We start from the raw sequence: 20,283 nt of genomic DNA, 5'->3' as shown, positions 1-20,283 counted from the left end.
TAAAACCTCTCTCTAGTTGGGGGCTCTGCCTGGGTATATTGACCCTCGGTGCATGAGAGGAAGGGAGGAGTCTGGGCTGGAAGTGGCAGACGACAGAGAAGAAAGGGAGAGAGGGAGAGAGAGAGGAAAAGAGTAGAAGACCCTGGTTTGCGGGGCTCGTGGTGAGGCTGTTTAATCTCTGCAGGACCGTCAGATGGCTTTGACAGAGCACAGGCACCAATTAGGCTGCACGATTAGGGGGGCTTTGTACTTCTGAAAAGCTTCTGGATGGACCTTTTTTTTTCTTCCATCCCGTCTTGGGTTTATATCTTCACTGGGACTCTTCACCCACCCATAACCTTACCCCTCCTCCCTCCGCCCTCCTTCTGTCCCCCCCGTGCCTTGCGACCTGCTCCTTGAAATCTGCGATTATACCTGGCTAGACATTGAGAGGAGTGGATTAACGAGGCGGTGTGTCTGACGGGGGGCGCAGTGAATTAGCCGGCCAACAAGGTAGCGAGGTTGGATGTTTCTTGGGGTCCTGGCTCGGTGCCTTCTGGCATGGATATGGAGCGAATTGCAGGAGTTTGGGAGACTCCGGCTCCGATCTGCAGAATATTACGGTAGAGTGGGGACGAAGGAGAGTTCATTTCCTATTGAAATCTGAGTTCCCAGATACCCACTGGTTTGGGTAGCTTCAGCATGTTGCAGAGCAGAGCAAATGTTACAGCAGAATCAGAAGTCCTTTACGGTCCAACAGGGTGGACATTTACATGTTTACAGAGAAGGGGACAGGGCAGAATAAGAACCTATTAAACATTAACAATCAAATCAAGTGCTTGCCGTATTAATAGTACCAAAAAAAAGTTAGGTCAGAAAAAATTGCATATAAAAAAAGAAGTCTAAATGACGTTACTCTTGCATTACATATATTATTCTTGTTCGCAGTATCGTATTAAATAGTACAAAATATATAATAATTAAACAAGACATTTTTTTTTATATTTTTGTTACTTGACCTCCCCTTTTAACCCGTTGTTACACACACACACACACACACACACACACACACGCTTAGACACACTGCTCCTCCTGCGTACATGGAAACAATGCCAGGAAGTACGTTAGCTGGACCTCCATTGTATCTCCTCATACATCCTTGCTTCCTGAGCCGGGTTGTGGGTGATCTCGGAGTGAGGAGGTGTAGAGGAGTCCTGTGGAGCTCTTAAGGTGAAGGAAAGAGCATCGGGGGGGGGGGGGGGGGGGGGGATCTGTCTGGTCCTAGACAGAGACATCCTTAATCCTGCTGCCTTCTGCTCACGACCTGGCTGCCTCCCAGTTGCTGACCTGCGGTCGGTTTTATTGTCCCACTGCTCGGGATAGGGTTTGAGATTACGTAAGGGGGTAAGTTGCACACGAGGTGGAAAACTAACTTTAATTAAATTAGCCGTCATCCCACAGAGGGGGCAGACGGTGTAAAGATGGGAGTCACCAAACCTCAGGAATGCCAGCGGCAGCCTCCGCGGTCATTTAACTGCGGCATGAACAATAGTCAGGCCGGGGATGTTTATTTTAAATGCGTGCAAGTGTTTCACCATTTTCACTTTGGCCCAGTCTTTTTAAAATGTTTGTACAGCGAGGACCTTGTGTGCTTGGCAGTTATGTGATCTGACTTTCTCTTGTCCTCTCCCACCCCCCCCCCCCCCCCCCCCACCCCCTTCCTTCTCTTTCCGCTTTTAGGTTTGCCACCACCCAGACTGCCAAGACCTGAATAACAAAAGCCCCCTTCACCTGTGCGAGTCATGTGACTCACGCAGCCACTCGGAGAACACAGACAACATGCACTTTGACCGGCACCCCCGCTTTGACTTACAACCTCAAGGTAGACGACGTTCGCTGTTTCTTTATTTGGTAATCCCTCTCTCACGATGATGTCATGCCCATTGCCTCATCACAGGACTGTGTAAATATCACACCGGGGTTTTATTGGTGTCTAAAAAAGGCAAAAACTACAAATCCAGTTCTACCTTCCCATATATTAAACACCTGAGGTTTAACTTTTATGATTTGGGTAATTATTCAATATACGTCTGAAGAGTCTTGAAAGGATGGTTAAACTTTGACTGTTATTTTAGGGTTGCTTTATTTTAAACATGGTTGTCTCACTTACCTTGAGTCCTAACTAGGTCCCATTTGGATTTACTTTTATTTAACCTAAGAGTGTACTCAAGTTTGCCAGTTTCTTGTGTCAGAAGCGGCTCACATATCCATCCTGTTGATGTCATTTTCAGTGGAAACGGAGTATGAATAAGGCTTTGCTATGGGCAATTTACTTGAGATTTTCCAGGAGAAGAAGAATGCATTTTGCTGTTTAGGAGATAATACTCAACTCGTAAAAACCTCTACAACTTGAAGCCATCTCTCACTTTATTTTCATGGATATAGCAGGGAGATGTCATTCCTAATCCTTCCTGCAAATCTCTGATTGGTCGACCGTTTGTTTTCCCCTCAGTTTGCTCAATCCCAGACACATTGTAATTGCTGTTTAAATCCTAGATGTGGACACATAATCAGGGGTAGTTTTAACTAACCTTGCACAGTATGTCCCGGAGATTACAGCATCCCCCGCAGCATAATGAGGGTCGATTGAATTTCATTAGCTGTGCTCACCACATCAAAAGTAATCTGGTTACTCGGGATAATGTACAGACCTTACTGTGAACGTTTTTTATTGGAAACATGTTCTTCCAAGAAAAAGTCCTTGAGGAAACTATTCAGAGCAGAACAGTTTGGGTACAACTTGAACCCTCTGTTTAAACTCATTTTTCTATATTAATTAGGCAAACTGGAACAGCTAAATGTTCTAACAGTTCTTGTTTGCAAAGTACCCTTGCATGTGGAGTGCATTTGTCTCTGGTTTACTTTGATACTGAACAAAACATGGAGATTCTCAGGAATTATTTTCGAGATTTCCAAGCAGATTTAAGGATGTTTATTTGTGATGGACACTATCAATTTACCAACGGTGACCAGGTGCCAACAAGCCACATGTGGGACAGAGACTTTATTTGTGTGGGACATTACTGCGATGCCAAGCGTTTCCTGTAAGCTTCAAATTGTTTTCATCTCCATGCACGATTGGGAAAAAACCCTCAAAATGAACAAACCCTCTCTGGGAACGATCCTGCACCACATTTCTTTGTTGATTGATTGACTCCTGATACAGCTAATGGTGATAGCCCTCTCTTGTTTTCTAAACAGCCATTGGATGAAAGCCAAGTTTTAATCAGGCAACTGTCAATCAAATGTGGGACACTTGGTCTACCTAAGTGGACAGCCAATGATCACGACACAAGAAAACGAGGACACTTTTTAAATGTAATGTAAAGACCACAATCAAAATGCAAATATCCCTCATGGAAACAAACAGATCAAAGTCTGGCAGAAATGAAGGACAACTATTTGCTTTGCTAGATAGCACAAGAGGCAGGGAAGCAAGTACAGTTTGTTCAACATTTGCGTGGATCCTTTTTAAAGCCTGATTTTTAAATGTTGTTGTAGTTTTGTTCCAACAGAGGGACTGACCGCTGTGTTTTCTTGACTCTTAGCCTCCATTCTGGCCCGGAACGTGTCGACGCGCTCCTGTCCCCCCCGCACCAGCCCCCCCTCCGACCTCGAGGAAGAGGATGATGGGAGTAATGACCGCGGGTCGGTAACCCCTCTGTTACGTACTGCCTGTGTCTATCACAGCCATGACATGTGTGTCTCCGGACAGATTGATCGCTTGTTTTAAGTCACATTAAGCCGTTCCTCAGATGCTGGGAGTATAAACGGTTTGATAACATGCGTGTAACTGTTTTGCAGGGAGCGTAAAACAGGGGGAATGAAGTTGAAAAAGAAGCCGCGGAGGCGACACACTGACGTAAGTAATCATACACAGGAAGCAGGCTGCAACATTTGGTTCCCCCCCCATGAAAGCCTGTTCCTGGAATGGGTCTACAGATTCTCCTGAAAGACTATCTTGATCGGGTGGGGTTACGGTATCTGTCACTTGTTTTGTGACTCAGAATAAACACAATTTCTTATAAACGGTGAGAGAGAGTCGAGCATATGAACGCAGCCACCTTTATTCTTATATGGCGTGATGCCATTTGCTGTGTTTTGGGTGGTGTAGTGAAAAGGAGCCCCCCTGTGGACACATGCATCACCCCACCTATGCAAACTAACAGTGTGTCTGTTCCCCCTGCAGGACCCCAGTAAGGAGTGCTTCAGCCTCAAGTTTGATCTCAACGTGGACATAAACACGGAAATCGTACCTGCGATGAAAAAGAAAACCCTGAGGTAAGAGAGGAAGATGATCAGACGCATAAAAAATATTGCAAAAGTTTGATTTCAGTCATTATTAAAAGCTTCTTTTTGTGTTATCAGAGAGGTGTTGGGCCCAGTGTTTGAGAGGAATGGCATTGAGCTGTCCCGGGTCGACCTGTTCCTGGATCAGTCCAACACGCCGCTCTCCCTCAACTTTGAGGCGTACCGTTTTGGAGGACACTACCTCAAAGTGAAAGGTAAAAACACCATCCATAATCATATTTCAGCTTATATAACACCCTATCCTTAACACGTTCAGCATCAGATTTGTCTTCATTTAGTTTTTGAATGCTCTGACCATACTGTATTTGGGCTCATCCAACATCTATTTTAAGGCATTCCTGTTTAGAGGCATAAAATATGTGAGTAGATTCTCACAAGCAGCCGCTAAGCCTGATTTATAACTGCAGATTGACGACTGTGTCTGAAATCTAACTTCTGAGAAAAGCAGATTTGCGGCGGTGGTTTTATTGGACTCGAATTCAGGGAGAGAGACGAGTCAGATCAAAGCGGAGAGACTTCAGTGACAGCAGTAAAAGATATTGGAGCAAATTAGAAGATTAGATTTAAAAAATGACTGTAAAGAAGCTCCCCATTCAAAGAACAGCAGCAATGTGATATTTTCCCATGTTTTTTCTGACCTTAAATGACTCCATTTTTTAAAGTAGGCTTTTCAAATCTATATTTTCTTATATTTTCACAACAGTAGTAAAGTCAAAGGAGTTTAAAAGTGTTAGTAAAGATTCCCCATGATTGGCTTTGAACTCCTCCAATCACTGATGTTGTTTTTGATCCTCACATGTATTTTTAATTAATATTAATAATAGTAACAACAGTTTTACATGCAGCAAAAACATGATACAACAGTTTTACACTTTAAGAGACACAGCAGTTAAAGGTATGATAATAAAAAACTAAATACACATTCAATGGTTATCCTTCTGGGTAACATAAAGGACGAGAAACATAACCCTAAAAAACCTATAACATAAATAAAACAATATAGAAAGAACCAAATATTAAAGGAATTAAAGACCATAATATCCCCCTCATGTCTTTGTCCTTTTTACTGTTGTAACATATTTTGATTTCATGATTATATCAGTTACCAAAATAGTTTCAGTAGAAGTGTGTTGTGAGATTTTCCCAAATGTCAAAGAAATTCGGCCAAAACAAATGATTAACACTTTTCGTTAGTAGTTTTTTTTTTGGATACCTATTGCGATGTTCCCGCACTATCAACAAGATCTTTTTCCTTGTAAATGACTCACGACATCGAAAGCAAATGAATCATTATTGCCTTTCTATCTTATTTCTAATTCATTAAAGATGGTCCTTGAGTTGTTGGATATTTGAAAAAGTACAGAGGACAAACAGATGCACTTTAAGCCGGTATAATACATTACAATATCAGCTATACAAAGCGTTAGTTCATAGAAAGTAGGCAGCCTTTCCGTCGGTGTATTTTAGACACACCATTCTTATCTGTGGCCTTTAACAATGATTGAGCAGGACAGATGGCGGAGGCCGGTTTCCTCTCACACCCAAGTTTCTGAGTCGGAGGAAAAAGGAGTGAACTGTGAAGTTATCAGAAAAACTGCCACTGTTCGGCTCAATCCTCTCCACAAGTGTCATTTATTCCCTATGAGTCTTAATAATGCAGAAGCAGCACTACTCGGCCAGCTTTCTTTTCCCATGATGCTGCAGTGGAAATTGGGAACGGGGCCTCAGCTCTGCGATCGCAGCAGTTACACTTGCTGCAGTTTCGGGATCAAAAGCCTCATTTAAGCTCCCCGTAAAAGGGATCCCATGCCATGACTAATTGTTTTCTTTTGAAATTGTCACCCTCCCACATGCAGTCTGGAGTTACATGCAGTCGAAGTCAAACTGTCCACAGCTGTTAAGTCACATGGTCAGGTTCAGAGGTTTTCAGTAGACCATGACTAAGAATTGTATTGTTCCATATTAAAACTCAATCAGATCTACATTATGTCCCCTAGCTTTAACAGATATACAGTGGGAAATAATCAGTGTTAACAAAGGGTTAAATAACAACCTGCTTGTAGTGTTAAAGCCACAGAAAGTAAATGGAGCGTTTTATGCTGTTTCAGCTCATTGCCTTTGTTTTTTTAGCCTGCACCTTTATTGTTTTGATTCACTCTTACCACTTTTATAGTGCTGTTTCTCAAGGGGAAAGCTCTTAAACCATGTATGATTGCTACCTGTCCAGCACACAACAGCAGGCAGACAAAATAAGTGACTAGCTTGTGAAATTAGAGGAGCAGTTAGCAGCTTAACAGACAGAAATTTCCCCAGAAGCAGAGAAGAATATTTGACTGAATGTGCCAGAATCAAATATAAGGATGCTCTGTATCTGCTCGATGTGTTGACAGTTAGATAACAAGTGAGGCATATCAATCAGCTTGTTTCTAAAAATGTGCTTGATTACAGGTTTAAATGTAGTCTGAATGTGTCCTATGCCTTCTGCATTATTTAAAGAACTTGTCAAAGAATTAAAGTTCATGAAAAAACTGTGACTCCAATAGTTTGGGTTCGAAAATCAACTTGAAATGACGAAAACTGAGTAGAAAAGCAAACATTTAAAGAAAAGAAATCCTCTGAGATTACTGTTTTAGAGGAGACCATTAAACCTTGTATTTTCTGTTTCATTCAGCACGGGTAGGTGATGAACTGAAGGTGGAGCAGGGGGTTAAGGACTTGCGGTCGCTCAGCCTGCCCAACATGAAGCCCTCTGGAGGTCAGAGCCCTTACATCCTCACCCCGGGCAGCGAGAGGGTGGAGCACGGCTCCCTGGGACGCAAAGAAAACGTGGATCTGTTGGTGAGTTTTAACAAGACAGTAGTGTCACATAACGCTGATGATTTTTAACATGACTCCTCCATCTAATAACTGTCTCTCAGACTCATCAAACCAAAATAAACCACTCCCTAAAAAAACACACACACCCAGTGACTCACACTGTTTTGCCACACCCTTTACGCTTTTCCATAACCTCTACTTTCCCTCCCATGTGCGAGTGTAGTATCTCAATGTAAGCCCACCATGACCTCATCGTGTTAACATTAACTTTATCTGCGTGGCAAAACCCTGGGAATGTATTTTGGGATTTCCTCCTCATTCCCGCTGTGTGTTTCTTCTGTTTGCACATTGGTGTGTGTGTGCATGCTGCCGAGAGAACCCCTCGAGTCTGATATGACAACAAGTTCACTCAGGAAGTCTCTGTGCCACTTCACCACTTCCCGCCGCTACAGGAAGTGGGCGTTTTGCTACCGATGAGAGACGCAGGGAGGCACACTGTGTACCGCACGGTCCATATCTGCCATGCTGCCAGACGTGGAGCATGGAAACAGAGCAGACGGTCATCGGGTTCATGTCGTGGCACAAAACGTCTGTGGGACATGGGAAGCAGTTTTAGCTCCTAAAGAGGATGAAGCTGTCTTTCAGCGTGCCACTTTAGATTAGTTTTAGCTCTGAGACACATTGGCTTTTCTTCAGCTGCAACTAACAATTATTTTCACAAGCACCCAGAGCCTAAGTTGACAAATTGACTGATCCCCAGGCCGCTTAGTTGCTAAATGTGTAAAGCTTTCCATTCTCGTGTAGCACTTACTTTGTTTACAATAATAGTACTTGCAGACTTAAAATCCAAGCTTTTAAGGCATTTCTGACAAATACAATTTCATACAAAAGTAAGTTTCTCTTTTCTAGTTGGCAGCAGTACATTTTGCTAGCTGAAATAATGACTCTTGCCATTTTATTAGCTGTAGCTTAATAGCTAATTAAGCTAACGCTAGCATCATGAAAAGTGTTTCCTCTTTCTTAGTTTACAAAAGAAGCCTCTTACAGGTATTCTTAAATATTCACTTGCAATTCACAATGGCTATATACATGATATTTGGCTAAAGGAATGACACTAATATGTTTTAACAAACACAGCTAATAGCTAACATAGCTAATAGGTAACCTGGCTAACGTTGTGAGTGGGGTTTGTGATGTGTAAAGTTCCCCTCATTGAATAAAGAGCTGCACGCAACCATTGATGTTACCATAAACTCTGACAGCATGCAGGACCAACTGACACATCAAAATGGAAAAATACTGTTAGATTAATCTGCTAGTCATAATTGGGGCCTTTTTTTCAACAAAAGCAGACTTTTTTTATAGGACTTGTCAAGCGATGTTGGGTAGAGCTCATTATCAACAGTGGAAATATATTTAATGTACATAGAAAGGTAGGAAATCCTCTCATTTGAGTAGGAGTAACCCACTCACGATTTATAAGTTTGCTTTGTTAAAGTCTTAAAACCTTTGAGAATTGTTTCAGATTAAAGTTTTAGAGCTCCACGTTGATGGGCTCACAGTTTCTGGCTTGTTCTTCAAAGGTAGCATAATCCCCCGGTTGAGTATTCCATGAAAACATTACCCCCCAAAAAAAATCTACAATTGAAATGACTTCCTCTGCATTGTCACTGAAGAGGAGACGAACAACCCGGTTGCTTAGCAGCACTCGTTCCGGTAGAGGCAGTGATTTGTGTTTGGCACAATAATATTTACATGAAGATGTTTTATTGATGCCGTATAGTCGCCGGTGTTTATTATCGCCAGATGTTCAACAATTGCTCACATTTGAATCATCATAACGGCGTCATCCATGTGTGCCCTGCAGTAGCATGAGTGAGTGCATCTACTGTTTGAGAGGACACAGGAGTAGTAGTAAGTATTTTTGGGTACCAATAGAAGCATGAATTGTTTTGTTGGTGCGATACCAGGTGATACCAGAGCCAGATGTTGAATGCAGGTATTTTTAACCTCATTTAGAACAATTTTAAGCAAAGAATGACAATATACCCACTGTGTTGCCTGTGATTGTGGATAGAGAGGGTTGTCAGTGATGGGTTCAGTCCTCAAGGGGGCAGTGATGAGCTCCTTCTGATGAAAGCTGATGCCTGTGTTGGAGATCAGGCCAAACACATTGAGCTCTTCCTGACTGTGTCCTCTGTACTGTTGCATCCTGCTGTGTGGAGCTACTGTAGACTTGAGCTGTAGGGATAAGACAATCAATTTCAGTCCACTGAAGACTCAACTGCATTAATCATGTTTTAAACTTTAAAACCACCATTGATACTAGATGTTTTCCCACTTTTCTGCTGAAGTGGGAAGGTTTCTTGTGCTCAGAATAAAGCTGATTTTGTGACATCAACACTACTTTGAAAGCCACACAATTTGATCCTTTCTTATTTATTTATAGGGCTCCAAATCACAACAGGAATAATTGAAGGGCACTAAAGCAGGCCTAGACCGTGCTCGTTGTAATGTATGTAAAACGTTAGAGACATGCACACCTTTGCTTTCTAACAGATCCTGCAAGAGGGAAAAGGAAAATGGGAAATTCAGTAAAGAGTTTTGAAATGTTTTGGTGGAAAATCCAATCAGTTGACCATTTTTACTTGAAGCAGAAGGTTGGTTTATAACTTAAAATATGGCTGGATGGGATCAATAGGGAATCAAATATTTTTCTTTTATGCTCGTAAACTATATATATTTTTGTGTTTTTGACAAGCAGTTAGGCAAAACAAGCAATGCAAATATGTCCTCTTGGAAATGTGTTGCATTTTTCAGACCAAATACTTGATTCATTATCGAGAAAATGATCTAAAACTGAAAATAAATAGTGGAGTTGAAGCCCCGTGTTTCTTATTTCTCTGTCTTTGTAAAACTATTTGGTAAATACGACTCATAAATTATTTGACTCCCGGACCCAGACGAGTGTCTCCTGCCAAAGAAACAAAGCTTGTTGAAGTCTATTGGATACTTTTGTGTTTACCAGACTCGACAGCAGAAACCCTGTGATCCATGTTGGGTGCCAGCCCATATTTTATGAAAGCTATTTGGAGGACAAAAGCTTTACTTGGACATGTGGGCAGCGAGTGCGGTCTCTGAGTTTCTATGGCAGCAGCTTCGGCACTCGCCATTAAACTCATGCGTTCCTGCTTTTTATGGAAACGAGAACTTTGCCCAAAGATATTTGCCTAGTGACCGGATTCATGGTGTTGAGCGCTTGAGAGGAAACACAGCCAGCTCCTGTACTCTTTTCGTTTAAATGGAGGTATTTCAAGTTTATTATGGCGTGCATGTTACATTTTATAGCTTCTGGCAGCCGTGTGATAGGCTGCGTAGAGCTTTGATCATCCAGATTGATTATTTTACAACAGGGAGCCTCGGCCAAGCTCTCTGATTGGTCGAAAGATAAATTCCGACGATGCCACAAGACACTGCTAAGCCTTTACAATATCAACTGATCTAAAACAAGTTTAACTTTTAACCTGCATGGCTTAGTTTGAGATAACAAAAACAATTCATCGTCCTTTATTTTTTCATTTTTCAATTAATTATTTTTGGCTGCAGCAATAGTTTGTCTAAATAAACGAGAGTAAAACTGAAATTTTGCTTTTTAAAGTTTTATCCTTGTTGACATCACAATGTGCTTCTATTCTATTGGCTGTGTGAGAAAAATACAGAGCTTTTTGAACATTAAAGCATATAAACATGTCACAGTAGAGGCTTAAAATACAAATATGGTCCTGGAAATGAGCCGAATAGGACCCCTTTTTAGAGGTGGCTCCACCCTGTATACATTGGAGTAGCTGTGACTGTTCATTCTTCCCCAGAGTCAGGGCTCAGGATGTTTTTGGTCCTTATACGGAGCAATGTGACGTCAACTTAGTGCAAAAACAAAACTTTATGCACAGGAGACTTATTAAATATCTGCATTACTATTACAGTGACACTGCAGCTTTTGGGAACACACACACACACACACACACACACACACACACACACACACACACACACACACACACAGACTTGACTGTCTTTCCTTTTCCTGAGAACAGAAACTAAAGGTTTTACGGTCATCATAAAGATAACTCCGTTGCCACAACAGGCTGATTAAACACTCAGGTGGCAGGCAAACTTCACCGACCTGTCTCTGAAATAAAGGAAACACATAAAACCAATGCAACAGTGTACAGTATTTCAACTTATTGCAGGCTCTTTTGATCCCGACCAGGATCACATTACAGTTTGAGTTTTAGGGTGGTAATGTCAGGTAATGGATCCTCCATGTGTGTGTCAGGGCTCTGGCGTCCCATAATGCACTGCTTCATCACAGCAGGGGCAAACTCACTCAGTTCTAGAGAGCAGACCTCAATGCTGGGGTCAACTTAACATGAGGTGCAGGGATTAGGGGGCTATTGCATTTCAATCGAGTGCTTCAGATACTACAAGGGGGATGGAAAATGTAAATGCATGTACTTAAAACAAGGATGTGTTTACAGTCAGGTTTTACATAGTGTTGGCATACAAGCCTGCTAGTTTGATCATTTTAGTTCGGAATATTACCAAAAAACGAACATTTGTTTGTGTTTTTTATTACAATTTGGTACGTACTTAATCTACCAACTATGTCACTCAATTTCTGCTCAAATTTGTAATACGTTTGACATTTTATTCAGGAAGAATGATTGTACAGCATTTGACATTTGAGAAATGCATCTTCTACAAAAATGTACACATTTTAAGGAAGGATTTTCTAGAAATACTGTATTTTTAATGTATTTTATTGAAAGAGAGCCATCACAAAAAAGCACTATATTGTTATGTTACTGAGACTCGGATGTCATATCTTTACTAATGTTAAATTATGATTCACTATCTAGTGTCTTTAGCTCTTAATTGTTGCTTAAATGATTCATTAATAGTCCATTAACGGAAAAATATATCTGCTACTATTGATTTGCCAATAATTGTTCCTTTTTTAAACAAAAATGCCCACTTACCCATTTCTAGTTTCTAAAAAGTGATGATTTGCTGCTTTTCTTTTGTCTTAAATGAACGTAAAATGAATGCTTTGGGGTTTTTTGATTGCTTGAACAAAGCAAGACCTTTTTGTTTAAGGGATTTGCGTTAATGCAGGATTTCTTCCTCACTTATTTTGCACAGTTATAGGTCTAAAGATGAATCGATGCGCCCATGAATAAATCCTACTGTAGTTCAAACCCTCCGAACATAAGCAGAGACTCCTTTGTTTCCTCGGGGGTGTAAGAGTTTGTTGTGTAATAGACAGGAGCCGTAGATAGTGTTATTTGATTATACTATGCAGGACTCTGGAAAATACCGTCGCCTTCAGGGCAGAAAACACAGCGATGACGGAGGAAACCCTCAGCTGCTGAGACTAACGGCAGACTAGACATGTGCCACTCCTTTTACCGGTAGTGTACTGAGCCTGTGACACATGCATGAGTTTCCAATGAGGGATTAAAGTGTGTTTTTGAATTATATTGTATGCATGTAGTCAAACAGTGCTCTCAGTGTGGTTTGTTTAGGAAGGCGGAAAACGTTTACAGGAACAATTGTCATTATTTATTTCCTCTTTCTCATACTCAATGTATTTCCCACCCCCCCATCTTCATTACACAACTGTGGATGGTAATGTGTTCCTCAGACGTCCAGCAGCCTGCTCGCTCTCTGCAGTGTCTCTCTGATGGCTCACAATAGGCGGACAATTGGCCATTACCATAGGGCCACTTTGAATGACAATGGCTGAATCAGCGGCGGTCACACGGGGGCTTCATTGAGCTGAAACATGAGGCGTCCCGTACAACAGACAGTATAGTTTGTTAATAGAGTGAGAAGTGTCGCTCGTTTGGTTGATAAGGTCTTTGGCATAAATACTAGACTGGAGAGTTTCCTTTCAAGTGTGCACGCAGTTTGAATGAACATCAGTGGTAGTTTGTAGAGCCATAACTGACAGGACATCTAAATAAAGCAGGTTTACATGTGAGATAATACAATACATATTATGCATATGCTTTACGAATTGGATTTAATTAGTGTACCGCTGTCACAATTACTACTTTTGTTAGGGCATGTATTTTGTCATTTTCAAAGCACTTAATGCCACTGAAACAACGACAGTATTGTTGCGTAATAATGTAATAAAGCAATAGACTTTCATTTTTTAAGAATATTGGTAATATAATTAGAAGAAATGGTGGGAGCTGCAACTATTTTCAATCAATTTATGGTTATTGTTCATGCAAAAAAATCCAAATATTAACAGTTTCCAGCTTCTCATATCTGAGGATTTGCTGAACTTATCAATTTCTCTGTATGATTTTAAACTGAATAATTTATTTTCTCGATTCTTTGACAGACAAGAAGGTTTGAAGACATTTCATTTGGTCCCTGGGAAACTGTGTACTTTACTATTTGCCTGATGAGAATAAAAAGGATTACAGATGAATTGATACATCTGCTCCTAATCCCTCAATTTAGGGAAATGTGATATATTTTTTGCCACATTTTACACATACCTTTATGATTCTTTTCAATGAAACTCACTGGGAAGATCTAATTATAGAATCCTTTTCAACCTTTCTTATTTCTAAAAACCAGTTGGTCCAATCTGTGTGTGACAACTGAACATGACTCATTATTTTTTAGCCCTTTCTTTAATTAAACCAATTATATGAGGCGCTTGGAGTCTATAATTTATTCCCCATATGGGGTGGGAGGAGCTACCTGCTGAGGAGCTGTGTGTGGCTGGAAAGGTGTGTGTGTGTGTGTGTCTGGTAAGAAACAAAGAGCTTCCCCTGGAGCCTGAAGGTGGGGATTAGTGCTGAACACACACCTTTTTATGATTGTTATTAGTGTGACCATTGGCCCGCAGAGCTCAGTGTCTGGCAGAGAAGAAGCAGCGATGCACTTTCTGGATTGAGATTTCCTGGAAATGGATTCTTCCTGAGTTTGGAAATTACCCATTTTGCATTTTCTTTTGTTTAGTCAGACTAAGGGGGATATTTTTGTTGTACCATTTGTGGAGAAATGGTTCGTTTCGCTCGCCTGACGTCCTGGCACAGCTGGGACCTGCTGCACGGGGACTCTGACATTCCTGAGTCACCTGAGGATGACGTTAAATCAAAGCTAACTTACTGTGAGGTGAGACTGTTGTTTACACATGTGTGTTCTCTGCTATCACTGATGTTGAGATGCATTTCCTGCTGCTTCTGTTGGGTAGAAATCGTGTGAGAGCTGCAAAGATAAGTCATTCGTAATTGGGAAATACATTTGCAACAATTTGACAGATGCTTTTGTGAAATCTTGGTTTGTAGCATCCTGAAAAATAGATATTCTTTGTCGTGCTAAATATTTGGTTTTGGAGCATTGGTGGTGGGAAAATACATTTAAAAAAGTCACACGCTGTTGGAAATCATAAGACATTTTCCACTACTGTTTTATTACCAGAAACACCCAAATGAAGCGTTAAATCCATAATGAAAATATCTGCTTTCTGTAGCGCCAAAAAAGCAAAAAGATTAAGAAATTATTAATAAAAATAGACCTTATTTTTGGTCGTAAAGATTAAGATTTGTCAAGATTTGACAGCTGAAAAGTCATGCTAATTGCAAAACAAAAATCAATCATCCTCTTCTTATTTCCTTTTCTTTGGATCAGTTTCATCTGCTCTGCTGAAACACCAGTGTGTGTGTGTGTGTGTGTGTGTGTTAGTGAGGGGGAGTTGTGTATTGGGCAAAGTGCAAAGGTTGCTTGGGACCCTCACTGCAGAAATGATGGGGGAGGTTCCGGTAGAAGTTGCATTGTTTTTGACAACTCTCCTCTCCCCTCAGGCTCACAGGTTCTGTCAGTGTGGTGCGGTCATCAGGTTTTCCTTATTGGAACTGAAAAGGCCTTGAACCACGAAGCAAGTGTTGACCACCAACTACGGGTTTTAGTTTCTATTTCCTGGTTGTGTCAGTGTGTGTGAGCGTGCCTTTTGTCGGTGTGTGTGTCCAGGAAGGTCAGTGTCACGCTGTTTTCCCATCGTTAATCAAGCCACCTGATCAAGGGGAGCTGTTATCAGTTGAGAGGCAGTAGCAGAGGGCAGGAAAATAAAGTTTCTCTTTGCTCTACCTCCTATTTTAATACAGTCCCTTCCCATTTAAAGATTTTCTCCTTTCCAGGCCAAGGTTAATGCCACAAACCCGTGGTGATAAGATAAGGCCGTGGGGGGGGGGGGGGGGGGGGCAGGGTTGATGTCGTTAACGGCACATGCTGCAGTCCCCACAGCCAGAGGGTTTTTAACAAAGAGAGCTCGGGATCTGGCTGCCCTCGGTGCTGACTGACAGGTTTACACAGGAGGCACAGGGGGAACCTTGTAAACCCAATTAGTTAACCAGACTTTACTATGAGCGGCTTTGTGTTTACTAGGACGGTGTGTTTGCTCTAAGTCAAATGTGTGTAGTATTATTACCTGCTGCAGTCTGAGTGACATTACTCGGTGTTTGAGAGCTTCAACAACACATTTCTCTTCTTTAAAAGATGAATTGTTGTGAGAAATCCCCATCACAAGGAGACATTGTGAAATGGCTTGTTATCTAACCATCCAGAGCTTCACAATTTGAAAAAACAACGTATTTATATTATTTTAACTTATTTACACTGCTAATATTTGCCATATGATTTACAGTATTTGAGGGATTGATCATTTTGTGACTTATTTATGTACCAAAAAAGATACTTTATTAAGTCTGTAGAATACAACTTGTATGCCTTGACCACAATCCCTTATTAAGACTAATTATTACACGTAATTATCCTTTAAAGTCAAACACATCAAAACCCAAAGATATTCAATGAAACCAGGTATTTAACAGATAAAAAGAGCAGATCTGCTTATTCTAAAGGCTGTAGATGAAGATTAAAGAATTAAAACCATTGTTTTCTTATCAAAATCACTGTGATAGTGTCAGGTTTTGCTGTGCTTGTGCTTATCTGCTGGGGATAAGAAGCTTATTGAATGTGCTCAAACATGCAAGTAAACAAAGGGGATTTCCTGTTCGGCCATTATCGGGGCATTTCTTGTTCCTTGTTTTGGCCAGCTAGCTTGGCATTGTTCAAAGATCTCTGGACTAAACACAGATTTTTAGATAGCACAAAGAATAGTGGAGCAACTTCAAATGAAAGTAAAAATAATGAATTGTTTACAATCATTTTCAGGGGTTTTATTCAACGTAATTGCTTGGAATGGCACTAATCTTGGATACATTGGATCAGTGTGCCTGTAGAGACTGATTTTAAGAAGACCTGTGTGTGTGTGTGTGTGTGTGTGTGTGTGTGTGTGTGTGTGTGTGTGTGTGTGTGTGTGTTTGGACCAGGGGACTCCCTACAAGCTGTCACCCTGAATCCGCCTCCAAATATTTAAATCAGCCGCTTTTTTTTTTTTGCCCCAGCCCTGCCCACTCTTTCCTGCCCGACACAATGAGGCAGGATCCTCCTTGTTGCTATGACTTCAGTCCAGAGTCTGTATGAAATGCAACCACAGACTGTTTGGACAGCAGGACAGAGACAGAGCCACATCCCCATTTTCAAAGAGACGGCTCGGCAGGACGCAGCCTCCAGAGACCCCACCAACCAGGACCCTGTCAGCTGGAACGGGACGCTTTAAAAAAAACCACCAAAAAAAAACCGTATGACGTTCAAAAACTGCTCTCTGGAATTATAACACAGCGTTGTCACTCCGCTTCTGGGACTGGTTCTGCGACATAGCACGGCTTGGATGTGTGTGTGCGCTTTCACGGTGGATGTGAGGAGAGAGAGAGAGAGAGAGGAGGCTAGAAGTTGAGCGAGCGCAGCAGCTGGTTCCAGAATGGGCTGCGATCCATGAATCCAATTGAAGGATTAGGATGGTTTTTGTTACTTTTGACATGCCTCTGGCTTCAATGGTGAGCACTGTTAATGTGGTGGGAAACTGTCGGGAGCTTCTATCCGTGTGTTAATTACAACTTCCTGGCCTTGTGTGTCTGAGAAACTAGTTTTTCTATATGCGTTCTTACATTATATTTAAAGTTGGTCAGGTTGTTTTCATCATACAGCTCCGGGAAAAATGATGAGACCACTGCAAAGTTTCCTTAAATCTTTATCTCTACATGTATGGCAGCCATTCCAGTGTTTGTTGAATTTCAACACAGAGAAAACATTGTCAGTAGTTTATAGAAATAATAATTGAACTCAAAGACATGTCGATAAATAGCAAAACAAGAGAAAATGATAATGCTGAAGTGGTCTCTTAATGCTGTATATGCTAAACACCTTTTGTTTTGCAAATCTGAAATAGGTAAAAGCAAGCTCTTTGCTGAGACTGTTTCGAAACTCAAACAAACCAAGTTTCAGTTGCGCTGTCAGGAGCACAGGGTCCAGATTTTCCCCTGTTTGTCCACAGAGACTGAACACTTCCTGACACCTGTGTCCTTGCCCAGTTGGCCCAGATTTCCCCCCTAAAAAAAACCCCTTAAATTATTAGTTTTCCTTTCGCTTATACAAATTTGAATGTGTCCCTTTCCCCTTTCACACTTTTAGTTTTGAAGCCAACTTTTCTATTTGCAGCCAGGTCACTCTCCTCTTTGGACCTCATGATTTAAAAAAGGACTAAAAGCAGTTTGAAGACCTTTAAGACCCCCCACTCAGATTTATTATCTTGTTATGCAGCTGAATGGGCCACTCGTATGCCTTTACTCAAGTTAAGTGGTTTAACAAAGGCCTGGCCCTGCTCTTCCTAAAATGGGAACCTATGCAATGCTGAACGAATTGACTCGAGCTGTTCATAATATTTACATTTCTGTTTGTTGAATATACATGCCGCACACTTTACACTTGGATAAGTCTGTCTCTGAAGTGTAATGGAAGGTGTTTACTTTGAGTAACTGGGATGCACAACCTCAGTAAGATCTTTATCCAGTCGGTTTGTTGGTGCAGTTTGTCTCCATTTAGTCAAAGCTTTCTTGTTTTTGTTTATGTTACCATGGTAGTTTTAGATTTTGTAGATTTTCTCACTTAAAGCTCTATAAACAGAGTCTATCCAACCACCAACTCTCTGATATTTGAAGTGGTAAGGTTGATCAAAATGTGTCATAAAACCAGATGCTTACAGCACTCATTTTGCATTACATTTTACCAGCAGCAGTGAGTGATGGCAGACTTTATTTTGCCCCGGGTTTTGCCTCCCAGACTCTGAAGATTCTACTAGGCCGCCCTCTGATTGGTGGAGATGGCACCTGTAGTCTGAGAGCAGCAGGGCTGGAAAATTACAGCAAACTCTTCCCCTGCATGTTTTGGGGGTTTGGAAATAATACGTTTGTTTTAATTTGTTTACCGTCAATATTCGGGCTCAAGGCTACGATGGCTGCTATTAGCATAACACACCTGAATCTCAGATAAATCTTTCCGTGTTTGAGTGTTGTTGAGGGAAATGTAGGGGCCAGGCTTTTCGTAAAGAGTGTGTTGAGTAAAAAGAGACCATATGATATCCCGTGTGATCGATTTTAGACACGTGAGCCCTACAGTAACGCTTAATCCGTATTATATGGTGTTGGACTTTTAATAATACATCATGTAGAAGTTATTTCAAAATACTTTATGATAAGTATTCATTTAAAGTATACACATCTTCCGCAGTAGTCTGAAAACCCACCTGTTTCCGCTGCACGTTAGCAATTCAAACCTGAAAAAAGTTAAAGTACTTTTGGTTTGTTATTATTTAATTGAAGCTAATTTATTTGCAATATTTGTGCTATTCTGAATTGGTATCCTCATTGCTGATTGCACTTATTCTGCTTCGATAACAGCTAAATGAAATGGAAAGCCAATGGTGTCATGTGTTATTTGCTGCCTCTGCAGGAATGTCGTGTTGTTTCGGGGACACACCAACTTTGGACATAAGTGTTTTTCCTGCATTGTGTTTGTATGTGCGTCGAGGGGGGGGTGATCAGTGAAAGAATTTAGTAGGAATGGCCTCCAGTTTCAGTAACAGTGTCAGTGTCCTGGAATGTGAGTTCCTTGTCGCTGTCGTTTGAAGAGGGGGGTCAGCGGCCTGACTCCCCAGCAGCAGATTCCTCAGTCTAACGGCAAAAACAACTGCTTCCTCAGATACTGAGGTGGCCCCTGTTTGTTTGCTTTGCTGCTGCTCGTAAAGTGGACAGAGATTGCCTGGGAGGCTGTTCTGCAGAGCCCGCTGACATGGTAACAATGGAGGGGGGGAACAATGGCCAGACTCGGCGGCCTGTTCTTATGGAACAACCTCCTTGTGATGTAATGAGCTTTCACGGCGAGGAAGTGGCCGTCCTTCCCTCTCCTGTTTGTGTCTGATCATCAGGATAGCTTTAACGGTCCCGCTGATGTCATCCCTGCACAGAATTCCCCTCTGATTTCCTGTTGATCCTGTCCTTGTGTATTTCTCTCTTTCCGTCATTGTCTTTTTCCCTCCGTCTGACTGGAAACCTGTGTACTTCCCCTTAACAATTCCCGTCATGCCAAGTCCTTCGTTTTCTGTTTGTTTAAAATGTTCTTCTTGTCTGCAATCTTGCAGGGTCAGGGTCGACGGAGGAAGAACATGACCGAGTTCCTGGGAGAGACGAATATTCCCACCCCAGAAGCCCTGGGAGGGGTGGGCTCTCTGCCCGGCATCGGGGCCGGACCTGACAGCTGGAAGAACCGAGCCGCCAGCCGCTTCAGTGGCTTCTTCAGCTCCAACGCTGGAGCCGGGTCTTTCGGAAAGGTAATGCTGATTCTGCTGCTGCCACACTTTGAGTTATGCAATCTGAAACCATGAACAAATCAAGGGCGGATCTACAGTAGATCAATAACAAAAATGGAATGATGGACATGGATTATTGTTCATTCACAGATTCCCACAAGGATTGGCGTTTAATTTTACATCTCTATTGGAAAGCCTTTTTATTTTCAGCATCCCTTATCACAGTTACAGTCGAAACAGTCCAAAATATGTGTGTTTTAATAACTGTTTGGTCCATCAGGATGGCTTGAGGTACTTTCAGTGTATATTACATGTGTGCATAACAG

General features: G+C 41.6%; 1 protein-coding gene across 1 annotated transcript in view; it reads left to right on the top strand.

The window, feature by feature from the left end:
- Window positions 1–20,283, top strand: part of plekhg5b (pleckstrin homology domain containing, family G (with RhoGef domain) member 5b) — a 61,441-nt gene that overhangs the window by 30,036 nt on the left and 11,122 nt on the right. Inside the window, 7 exon segments of the mRNA XM_063886346.1 lie at window positions 1,720–1,861; window positions 3,588–3,687; window positions 3,844–3,901; window positions 4,229–4,320; window positions 4,408–4,544; window positions 7,022–7,188; window positions 19,790–19,978. Of these exon segments, the coding sequence (XP_063742416.1) occupies window positions 1,720–1,861; window positions 3,588–3,687; window positions 3,844–3,901; window positions 4,229–4,320; window positions 4,408–4,544; window positions 7,022–7,188; window positions 19,790–19,978 (885 nt within the window).

This window comes from Eleginops maclovinus, chromosome 1, assembly GCF_036324505.1.
Source record: "Eleginops maclovinus isolate JMC-PN-2008 ecotype Puerto Natales chromosome 1, JC_Emac_rtc_rv5, whole genome shotgun sequence".
Classification (NCBI taxonomy): Eukaryota; Metazoa; Chordata; class Actinopteri; order Perciformes; family Eleginopidae; genus Eleginops; species Eleginops maclovinus.
This window is presented reverse-complemented; position numbering and strand designations above follow the sequence as displayed.